The sequence below is a fragment of the Micropterus dolomieu genome, linkage group LG15, assembly GCF_021292245.1.
Source record: "Micropterus dolomieu isolate WLL.071019.BEF.003 ecotype Adirondacks linkage group LG15, ASM2129224v1, whole genome shotgun sequence".
Classification (NCBI taxonomy): Eukaryota; Metazoa; Chordata; class Actinopteri; order Centrarchiformes; family Centrarchidae; genus Micropterus; species Micropterus dolomieu.
The window spans coordinates 13,651,650-13,662,837 of record NC_060164.1 but is presented as its reverse complement, the minus strand read 5'-3'; the positions used below and the strand labels follow the sequence as shown (position 1 = coordinate 13,662,837).

The window sequence follows — 11,188 nt, the reverse complement described above, 5'->3', positions numbered from 1 at the left end:
TGCTGTTAGTTTATAAAGCACTAAATGGTTTAGGGCCAAAATACATTTCTGATCTTCTGCTTCGTTACGAACCATCCAGACCTCTCAGGTCATCTGGGGCAGGTTTGCTTTCTGTCCCCAGAGTCAAATCTAAACAAGGAGAAGCAGCGTTCAGTTATTATGCTCCGTATATCTGGAATAAACTCCCAGATAACTGCAGGCCTGCTGAAACTGTCAGTTCTTTTAAATTAAGACTGAAGACTTTCATTTTTACCATTGCTTTTAATTAAATATTTAAGATTTTTCTTTTTACCACTGCCTTTAACTAGTAGATTGATAACTTACACTGTACTTTGTTTTTTGTACTGTAACATTTACTGTATTGTTTTCTTTTTCTTTGTTTTCAGCTTTTTACCATTGCTTTTAATTAAATATTTTACACTGCACTGTAACTTTTATTATTTTTTAATGTGTATTTTTTCAATTTCCCTATGTTGCTTTTAACCTTTTTTTTTTCCTTTATATTTCCCTGTTGCTTTTATGATTTGTGTAAAGCACTTTGAATTGCCTTGTTGTTGAAATGTGCTATACAAGTAAACTTGCCTTGCCTTGTCAGATGGCCTGCCCAGGGCTGGATGGGGTGTAGACGGGATGTAGACAGAGGTGGGTGGGTGGGTTGAGGGGGGTGTTAATGTAATGAAGGGTGCGCTGCTGTCAACTGTGTGGAACAATGAATTAATGGAGCTTGTTCTCCATGATGCAGGCAACCTCACGAGGCCCATTGGGGGTATGTTGGCATAATAACTAACGCCATACTAATTAAAGGTATGTGTGTGTATGCCTGTGTGTTTATATTAGTTATTGCTATTTGCAGGTCAAAACAATGTTTTAATTTAACTAAGTGTTTTAATGGAATGATACATGGTAAGGCTGGGTAGCATGACTTCAGATACTTACAACACTTCTAAGCCTCTCAGAGCTCTGAAGGCTCCGTCCTCAATACAGCTGATGTGGTTTTTATCCAGCTGACTGCAGAGCACACAGGAGAGAGAGAGGCTTTGTTACACAAGACACATACACAATCTTTCTGTCTCCCTGTGGGGTAGTTGCAATCACAGATACAATAAGTAGTACATTGCTGGACTACGGTAAATCGATACTGGTTTAGTCATCTCAGCTCATGTAACCCCATGAGTAACAAAAGAGGACTTTACTGATTGTTTATCTGCATAAATACACCTCATAAATCTATGTGTCCGTGTGTGAATGCGCACATAATCTGGTGAAGATGTAAATCACAGTTGCTATAAGCCGTCTTTGGGGAGCAGCTAGTGTGTGCGAATAGTTGGTCTATTCACTCAGAGTGATATACAATCCACTGAACATGCAACACACACTAATACACACATACTGTACTTAACCAGGGCCAATAACTCAGATAAAGCCAGATAAAGAAAAAAATGTTATGAATTATACTCAATGAGTTGTGAATGGAACGCATTTTCTACTGTTCACTTAGAGTAGCTTTCCGTAAACTTGGTTCACCCTGGATAATCTTGATTCACTCTTCATATACTCATCTACAGCAGTTATCAACTGCACCAGTACCACCCCATGTGCATCTAGAGCTAAAATGATTAGCCAATCAGTCGATTAGTCGTTTCACAGAAAATTTATAAAAAGCTATTTTGATAATTGATTAATCATTTCAGTAAATTTTTTTTAGCAAAAAGTCACTCTTTCCAGCTTATAAAATGTAAACATATTTCGGATTTTCATTGGCTTATACGATAGTCAACTGAAAATCTTGGGAATATCTCTTTGTTTTTGGACTGTCAGAAAAAAATTAATATATATATATATATATATATATATATATATATATATATATATATATATATATATATATATATACATATATATACTTCACAACATCATCATGGGCTCTGGGAACTTGTGATGGGCATTTTTACCACTCATTAATCAACAATAAAAATGATCTATAATAATAATAATAATAATAATGAAGTATATTCATCTCTGTTGGAAAGGGTGAGGTACTCACAGGTTTTTGATGTCTGTAGCTCCTCTGAATGCTTTTCTGGGAATGGACTGGATGAAATTCTCGCTCAGATCTCTGTGGAGACAATAAGTAGACATTAGATACACATAACTTACCCTTGAGTAGGGCATGGTTCGGTTTGTTTGGTTCGGCTAGGTGTGTGTTCTTGGAAAAAGTTTAATGCAACCCTGTTTTGGAAACAAAATGAACACTTTTCAACAACTTCCTATGTAAACATTTGACTTCCAGTGTTTAGAGCATGCTTTTCAACCAGCAGAATTCACACTCTATTCAGTGTCACTCTCTCTTTACCACTCATCGGTGCAGAACAGAAAGCTAAGGGCAATTTTTGTGTGCCAAAACCCTGAGGTGTGGTACTGCATGGAGAGCTCCACTCACAATGGAGTCGTTATGTTATAGTGGCTGTATTCTTCAGTGTTCACTCATGCTATAATTTGTTCTCTGTGCCTTGACCATGTTCTGATGTGAGGTGCCCAACTCACTGCCTGCACACAGGCTGACCAAGCAACCCATGATCTAGAGGACCCTGTTGGGTGGATTCATTTGGACGCCTCGCCACAAAGAACATTATCTTTTAGCATTAGGCTGAGCATGTGTGTCCCGCGCTTAACGGTGGGTACAAATTAGGCATTTGTAAACTACATATGTGTGGAAACTAAGAGTGAGAGAGGGGAGGGTCAGAAAGGAAAGGGGGAGGGAGAGGGAGTGAAACACAAGTAGCCATAGTTTTAATTAGTGAGTCTTTTGTCTGTCGTTTAAATGGTGAGCTAACTTCATTCAGAAACGATCTGCCCCTCTTCTATACACACACACACACACACACACACATTGGGAAACTGTAGGACGCTGCCAAAAGAGGCTCCTGTCTTGAAACACACACACACATTGAGGGACCCCATAGCAAAGACAGACGTAAACAGAGTACTTATGGTCGCCCATAGACAGGCTGAAGCATAACACCACAATCTATGAAACTACACAACTGTTCTGCACGAGACTTTGATGACTTCTACTTATTTAATGTTGGTGTACACCACAGCACGCATTCCCATGATGCACACAGCAAGTATCCACGCTTATAAAACCCCATGGGGTAATGTTAAATTGAGTTTCCAAGACTCCCGCGACACATTGGCCTCACATAGTGTCCCCATTGGGTCATCCTTTCCAGACTTTTCCTTGGAATGAATATTGCACCCACATTGTTTCAGCGGGAAACAAAAGAGGGAGCAAAACACACAACAGTGGTTGTGTTGTGCAATTTATCTAATGAATGGGTGGTTGTGCATTTATGGTGCAGCAGAAATTAAAACAGCAGGCCACTGCAAATATACCACAATTAAAAATGGAATTTATGTATGTTTTTTGTTGTTGTTGTTTGAATATGTTAATCCCAAGGCAACTGTTAAACTCTTACTAAATGATGCATTTTTCTTTAGTTCAATTCAATTCAATTTAGCTTTATTGGCATGAATGTATAACAACACTATTGGCAAAGCATCTTTAATTCATGTGCACAGCGAATAATCATATATGTCAAACTATATGTTGACATATACGACTGTATCTTGTTCGGTCTTGCCCCTATTTTACAGTCTTACCGTTTTAGAAGATGGCGGTGTATTTATCATGACATTAAACTCTGGGAATGGCCATAAAATGAACACCTTTATACCTTGAATAAACTAACACATCAGCAGTCCAATTATCTTAACTGCATCATATTTCAACAGTACAGACAACCGCTTTATCTGGCTATGATTCTCATCCCCCCAAAATGCGATGTGCATGTACAGATGTGCAAATGAAACACACACATCGCTGGCCTGTGTTCAAAGAGAACGTAAATATTCCATCTCATGGCACATTCTAATTTTATCATCTGCGTTTTTGAGTTTGATTCCCTCAGCAGATCTGCATAACATCTGCTTTCTCCAAGATATTCGGGCAGCACAGTTAGCAGGCAGTTTAGGCAATTATACAAAAATAACCTGTCTATTCTGTCAGTCTGCCACATTTTGCAGGATCATATTCCAAACATCAAACCAGCTTCATGTCTCCTCACCAGCAAGCATGGGAGCCAGAGCAGTTGTGCTCCCTCCAGCTCCTTTGTTGTTCTCTCGGCAAAACAGCCTGAGTGCAGAGTTGAAAGCTGAGTCAGTCTGGCACCCGGGCTATATTGGTGCCTCTTATCAAGGCGGCTCCATGCTAGAGGAATGCTTTTGGCCTACCTGGCCCTGCGCTCTATCTGATGACTAATTAGTCCTCTCACCTTCTCCTCACCTTCCTGCTGCAACAAACACACTAACACACATGGAGACGCCATGCTTTACTGCTGCAGACATGCCGTTCGTGCTTCTCCCCCCGGACATCTGGGAGGAGTGCGGTATGTCTTTTCTGTGTGTGTGTCTGTATGTGCGTGTTCGATCCCGGATTACAATAAGAAATGATAACAGATTGCTGTGCTAGGACAGCATTGTTGAAGTGCCAGAGGATACGGTACAGGAGGTGAGGAAGAAAGACAGGGAAGCAGAAATATAGAGACAGACATGAGAAGCTGAAATGCAAGACGAGGAACGGAGGCTCTGACAATATGAATACAATGCTATGTGTGTAAGTAGTAAAATGAAAGCTCTAGGGTGGAATCCGCACACTAAAACCCCTATAATCCTATTAGCACGCTATAACACGATTGGCTGGGGTGATCTATATGCTCCCACTTATGGTGCTGTTTGATTGGATTAGATGCTGAGGTCCTGGGAGGTCGCTTTCTGACTGCAGGTCTGTTCTGGGACAATGTGTGCCCCATGACAACCCTAAATGATGCTATCTATCATGCCAGAAAGTCTGCCTTTCTCTCATTTACTTATATTGCCTTTCTCCCTCTGCCTGGTTTGTTCTCTTCTCTGTCACATACAACTGAATAATGACAGTGGTCATGGTCTGGAGTCCTCCGTCTTCTGTGTCCTTTAAGGATTTATCGACGGGTTCAACTCCTACGGGAGCCAGAGCAATATTAAATTTAGCAACACAACATTTCTGCATTTACACATTCTTAAAACGGCAAACAGGACATTTCTGTGGGAGACCATGCTGTATTTTGCATAGTCTGTGGTTGCCCCTCACTGGTATTTACTAAGCTCAGCCCTGACTGTGTTGGCTCCGAGATATTTGACATTTCTGATTAGTTTGGAAGCAGATTTTCAGGGAAGCACTGATCCCTTCAAAAACAGACATGATTATGTGAGAACAGTCACCACAAAGAGGGATATTGGCCACCATGGTCTCCATCACTAAGTCATGACAGTAAATCTAATGTTATAGCCCTTCAGCAAATACCACTACAGTGCATCACTTGAGAAGCAGCCCGAATGTAGTTAACAACCAAACTGGCATGGCAAAGAATTACACATATATATATATATATATATATAAAAAACAGTTTCCTTCCTCTTTGTCCTTTGCTTCTTTGTCAGATCATTCTGTCTTTGAGTGTCGGGCCGATACAAACTTTCCAAAATGTCAGTCTATCAATTGCTTCAGATTTGCTAACCTCAGGCTCATCACATTGTTAAGTATTGCCGGAGCGGAGAGCAGAAAACATTAAGTATCAGAAGCAGGAGCACGGGTCATAACCTCTAGGCTTCACTCCACTTGACCGGCTCTGTTCAGGGTAAAACGATTCATGGAAAACATCAGAGCCACGCCGCACTCTCCACTGCCCAGACTCCTTCCATTCAGTCATTACAGTGCTATGAAGACTATCCTGAGGCATGGCAGCGGCCTCCGGCCCCATTCCAGGCCGTCCAGGCATCTCACACAGTGCTGTAATGATGTCAGACCTGCAGCTTTTTGCTTCCTTATTTCCTGCTCACAGAATGCCATACCAGTCCTTTTTTTATTACAGGTGTGTGAACCAATGCCCGAGTGAGCGAGAGTGTGGCTATGTCAGTGTTCAAACAGCTTAGACCTGGTATAGATTTACCTTAATGCACTACATACCACAAAGTGGGCAGTTAGTTCATTAATGTAGCCTGGCTCTCTTTAGGTGACGTTGCTCACAGTTCATTCCCATTGTAGCCCTAATGATGAGGTAACACATGTTTTCAGGTGTGTCCTCGCCGTATGAACTACCGCCCCTAACCCACTGCGGTCAGGACTTTTCAAGGTTTCACTTGTACAAGACCCAAAACAATGGTATTATTTAGTCAGTGTTAAGTGCTCTGACAATAAACTCCGCTACTGATATGCCTTTTTACAAGAATCCTTGCAGAGGCTATATCTGGAATAATTAGCAATGTTATCAGACATAGCTCAAGGCGCCTGGTCTGGAGATTAGCTGCACGTTGAAGGTAATGTCTGGTTCCTGTCTGATTCACATCATTAACCTCTGATCTCTATCTCAGTACACTGCACTAATACTGTACACAACCTCAACTCTCTTCTGCAAGACACAAATACCTACTGTGGGCACATTATTGATTGGTTGTTAATTGCACTAATCAAAAAACAGAGCAAAGGGATTAGCATAGTTTTTATGCTTATTATAATCGCACTTTTAATACTTTAATCTTTACTTCTGACAGCAAAAGGAGTTTCTGGGGATGCTGCAGCGGCTCAGCCACCTCAGGGACAGACAAGCCTTTCTGGTTAAAACCCTCAGGGCTTTAAGATCCACAACTTCTAATGCACAAATGAAAACATGCATATGGACACATGTGCACACATGCCTACATGACAACACAAACAATTGCCAGTCACATACATTTGATAACCTCTGCCTCCAAAGTGGGTTGATTACAGCGGTTGGCATAAATCAGACGTCTTGATCTGATGTCTTACTTTTAAAGGTTTCATTGAATGGAAATACCCACTGCCATTTAAGGATTTGTGTGCGCACTCTGAAATACCGTCTCTTCTTCAATGACCCAGTTCAACCACTTTCTTTCTCCTTGTCTCCGTCTTTGTCTGCACTTTTCCGGTAAGCTTACTCTGGTATTAGTCATGGCGATTAAGCAAGACATTTTCCTTCAGTGTTTTGAAAGTAAACTAAGCTAACTAAACCTTTTATTCAGTAACGGTTTTTCAAAAGTACTCATTAAGGTGAATACATGTAAAAGTTTTACACTGCAGTATGCAAAATACTGGCATGACTGTCAAGTGATCTAGCTGGTAAATGTAGCGTACTAATGCTCAAAAGGGGAGAATTTTAGACGATGTTGTTGCACTTCTGCATTTCAAAAGTGAAGATAGTGAGCTGAAAGTGCTGGATAGAAATCTTTCAACATGTAAATGACATGCCTCTTCAGTCCATGTCTCTGCATTATACTTTTACACATTTAGACATGTTTGTACGGTCAAGCTAAGAAAACATTTGTTCCCCGTCTTTGAAAAAAATGGAACCATATCCAGGGAAACAAACTTAGATTTCTTACTGATAAATAACTGCTGATCCTGAAAAGAGGTGCTTTATGGTGCTTGTATATGTGCCCGTGTTTAGTGCATTCATTTTAGTGTGTGAGCTTCTAAAATAGTCTTTGTTTTCTTGATTTTTTGACTCGATTGCATGATAAGAAAATGTTTATACTTGCCAAATGCCCTTAATTGTATTTGTCCATTTAAAGGGGGAAAAAAAGACAGAAAGACAGAGGGGGAATGTGTCTTTACTTACTCATTAAGAGAGTTAATGAGGTGTGTGAGGGCTGTTAAAAGAATGGCAGTGTGCTGCCACTAACTGCTAACTACTTTCTTCCTCCCTGCACGGTAAAAACCCACAAGTAGACACACACATAAATAAACACACACACATAAACTGCGGGCTGGACCTGGAAATGCACCAACAAATGACTCAAGACACTGCACATAAAGGAGAAATACATTCAAATAAACAAACCAAGCATGTACAAAGTGTTTACGTTCACATTTTGTCTGGCAGAGGAAAGAGAAAATGCCAGTAAGCAGAGTTGAGACTTGAGACTTTGAGTAAAGTTGAGAAAGCCTTGCATAGTGACGAACCTTAAAATATTTTATCAATTAGAAATACTAACAACTAACTAACTAAAATACCCACTACTAACACAGATTTGAAAGCAAAATATTCAAATATCATTTTACTCTCTCAGAAACCTGAAAAAACTGTAATTAACTTGCAATTTTCTCATTAACATGTGACTTGAATAAAGGACACTTGCAGCTCCCTCTCTGTCGGCAGCAGGGAGTATATGATGGCTCGATCAGACCTAGTGTAGAAATGGAGCCATTAGCCCTGTCACTGGAGAAGCTACAACGGATGCTGCCAACCAAAAGGAGGCAACAAACAATGAGAAAGCAATGACAGAAAAAAGAGAAAGCACAGGTCATAAAGGAAGAGCCAGGATGTCGATGCTATGCCTTGATTAAGGCCATTTCTCAGCTTTAATAAGGTCATTAAAAAATTCCCGCTTGAAAAGCAAACAAAAAACAAAACCTGGCTATATTAACATGCTGCATTTATGCGCAGACATATCTTTGGTTGAGGTGCAGAAAACTGTAGAAGACAACGAACCCGCAGTGTCAGGCAGATGAAAAAAGAGGGAAGGTGTTAAGAGTGGGGGATAACAAAGAGAATGAGGTGAGAACGAGTTTGGATCGAAGCTGCGGGGCCTTTGGGTGCTTGCCAAAACACAGGCATGTGTGTGTGTATTTGTGTGGCCCGGAGAGAGTGACTGAGTGTTTCTGTGTGCGGTCAAGAGTATCTGCGCCTTCCTTCTCACCCTTATGCCCACCCCATCTTGCCGTTCTCTCTCTCCGCACCTTCACATTATGCTTTCTTTCTCGCTAAGATAAATGGTAAACTTGCCTTCTAGCTGTATCCCCCTTCACTTCTCACTCCTGTCTGTCTGTTAGTGTTTTGCACTTCATACAGCAGTCCGTGCAATCTGGACAAGGGAGACAGGCACCGTGACCACTAGCAAACATCATGATTACCATTATCAACTGGAGGTCAAACCACAGTCTTCAAATCCTTCATTCATGCTCACACAAATTATCATGCACAGACACGCAGATATAGTACAGGCAGAGTGTGTAAGGTGTTTTTCTAGTCCCTTTGTGGTGGAGATGAGAGGGAGGAGAGAGCTGGATGGAGCTCAGTGGGAGGAGGAATTGATAAGCGGGAAAGGAGAAACTGCTGCTTTTATAAAAAGAGGAATAAACAGGCTGCTTTAAGGAATATTCTCACACAAAAACCCAGGAGAGAAAGTATCTCTTTCCCTCTCTGTCTCCCTTCTAGGACTAAATATAGGGCTCTACAAAGAATCTTAATGAAAAACAAACACTGTACTGATACCAAAAACAGCATAATTCAAAAGCATCTGTTTGTCTTTGTAGATTTTCTTTCCTTTTGAAAGCTAATGTCAACACTAGTCCACTAAAACTAGCACAAACAGCCGGGAAAAAGGATTGAGTAGAGCTGCATGTCACTTCACTATGGTCTCTCTTTCCTGTGCAATGTTGCTTTCTCTATTTATTTCTATAGACTTCAGGAAATAAGTCATCAAGCAGCATTATCTAATTTCCAACAGACCCAATGGACTGTCATAGCAAAGCGCTCAGTTATATATTTAACCCTCTAATGTATTACGCTTCCATATGCTGAAAGAGGAAAACGGAGGCCATCTGGAGAGGGTTTGGGATTTATTTTGATGTTGAAAAACACGGCTAGAGTAACACCCTCTGTCTCTCGCTCTCATAATACACACACACACCCACAAACTGTCTCTTTTCGATGGGACCTAAAGGGGATTTCATGGATGGACTCCACTCTAATCATCTGCAGCTCAACAACCAATGAGAAACACACAGTGCTCCCAGACTGGAACACTCAGCAACCACCAAGAGAAAACACAATGTCAGTGGAACTTATCAATCCCACATGAGGGCTGACGGACACGGACACACACACACACACACGTAGAGAATCAAGACAGAGCTAGTTTAACTGTTGCCCACATCTCTTCTTTCACTGTAAATGATTCATGATGTCTATGTGTATTTGTAGGCTTAAAAATCCCATATGAGCGCATACATTTGGCTGGTGTGCTTTGCTGCCTCCCATGAAGCAAATGAAAGAGTTAACATGGCAAAGAAAGAAAGGAGAAAATCTATCCTTTCTCCCGGCTCTTGATTCACCCTAATTTCCCTCTACCATTATGTCTACTTGTGTTTCTGTGTGTGACCAAGCCTTTCATTGCCAGACAGGCAGAGTGATGGAGCGGGGCGGAGCGGCATCGATCATGACAAACGCTTCCAGGCGCTATCAACTGATGCCGGGGTGTGCGATAGTGCCGCTTTGCACAGGGACACAGCCAAGCCCCGTCCATCCATCATGCTGTCTACCTGCTGGACAATAGCAGAAGAAGTGTGAGAAGAACAGAGAGGAAAGGAGGGAGGGTAAGGGGAAAACATACCTCTCAACAGGTCCATTATCACTGCCATTACCTATCCATACATTAGCCAGCGGGCTCACACGAAGACCAAGAAATAATGATCTCTCTCTCATCTCTGAGAATAGCCTGGAAATCATTTTGCTCAATTGGACTAATGTTTTACACTGAGCCAGGACAGGGGTAAAGAGGAAAGAGACGGCCATTTAGAAAGACAACAAAGCCGATCTGCGGTAGCTGCTCTTGCTCTCTCACACACACATCCACACTGTGTGGTCTTACTAAACTAGTTAAAGATGCCTCTTTGTGAATTGCTGGCTACCTAGAAAGTGGAAAACTGATCCTGACGATCGGATGACAGCTTTTCCTGGAAGAACAGCACTGTTCTGAGGTCAGTGTTATTGAGCCGCTGTGATGACAGATCCACCACACCTAACCACAGGCGGCTGATAGCAGATCAGAGGACTGTCACTAAGACACACAGAGTCAGGAGCTATTTCAATCAACACGTAAACTGAACACACTTCAAGACACTTAATCGACTCCATGCACATTGTAGAGGTGCAGAGTTGCATCAAGACGCAGAGTGAGGAAAAGCTCCGGGGAGAAGGGGGGGGGGGGGGTTAAAATACTTGAAACACAGGGAGTGGGAGATTTGATGAATGCTGACCAAAATGAACCCCTGCATAGATCATCTCCTCGT

General features: G+C 41.5%; 1 protein-coding gene across 1 annotated transcript in view; it reads right to left on the bottom strand.

Annotated features, from left to right (window-relative positions):
- slit1a (slit homolog 1a (Drosophila)) overlaps positions 1-11,188 on the bottom strand; it is a 93,956-nt gene that overhangs the window by 42,861 nt on the left and 39,907 nt on the right. The window contains exons 5-6 of the mRNA XM_046070584.1: positions 2,045-2,116; positions 937-1,008 (exon numbers count right to left, since the gene is read on the bottom strand). Coding sequence (XP_045926540.1) covers positions 937-1,008; positions 2,045-2,116 — 144 coding nt within the window. The remainder of the gene's footprint in view (positions 1-936; positions 1,009-2,044; positions 2,117-11,188) is intronic.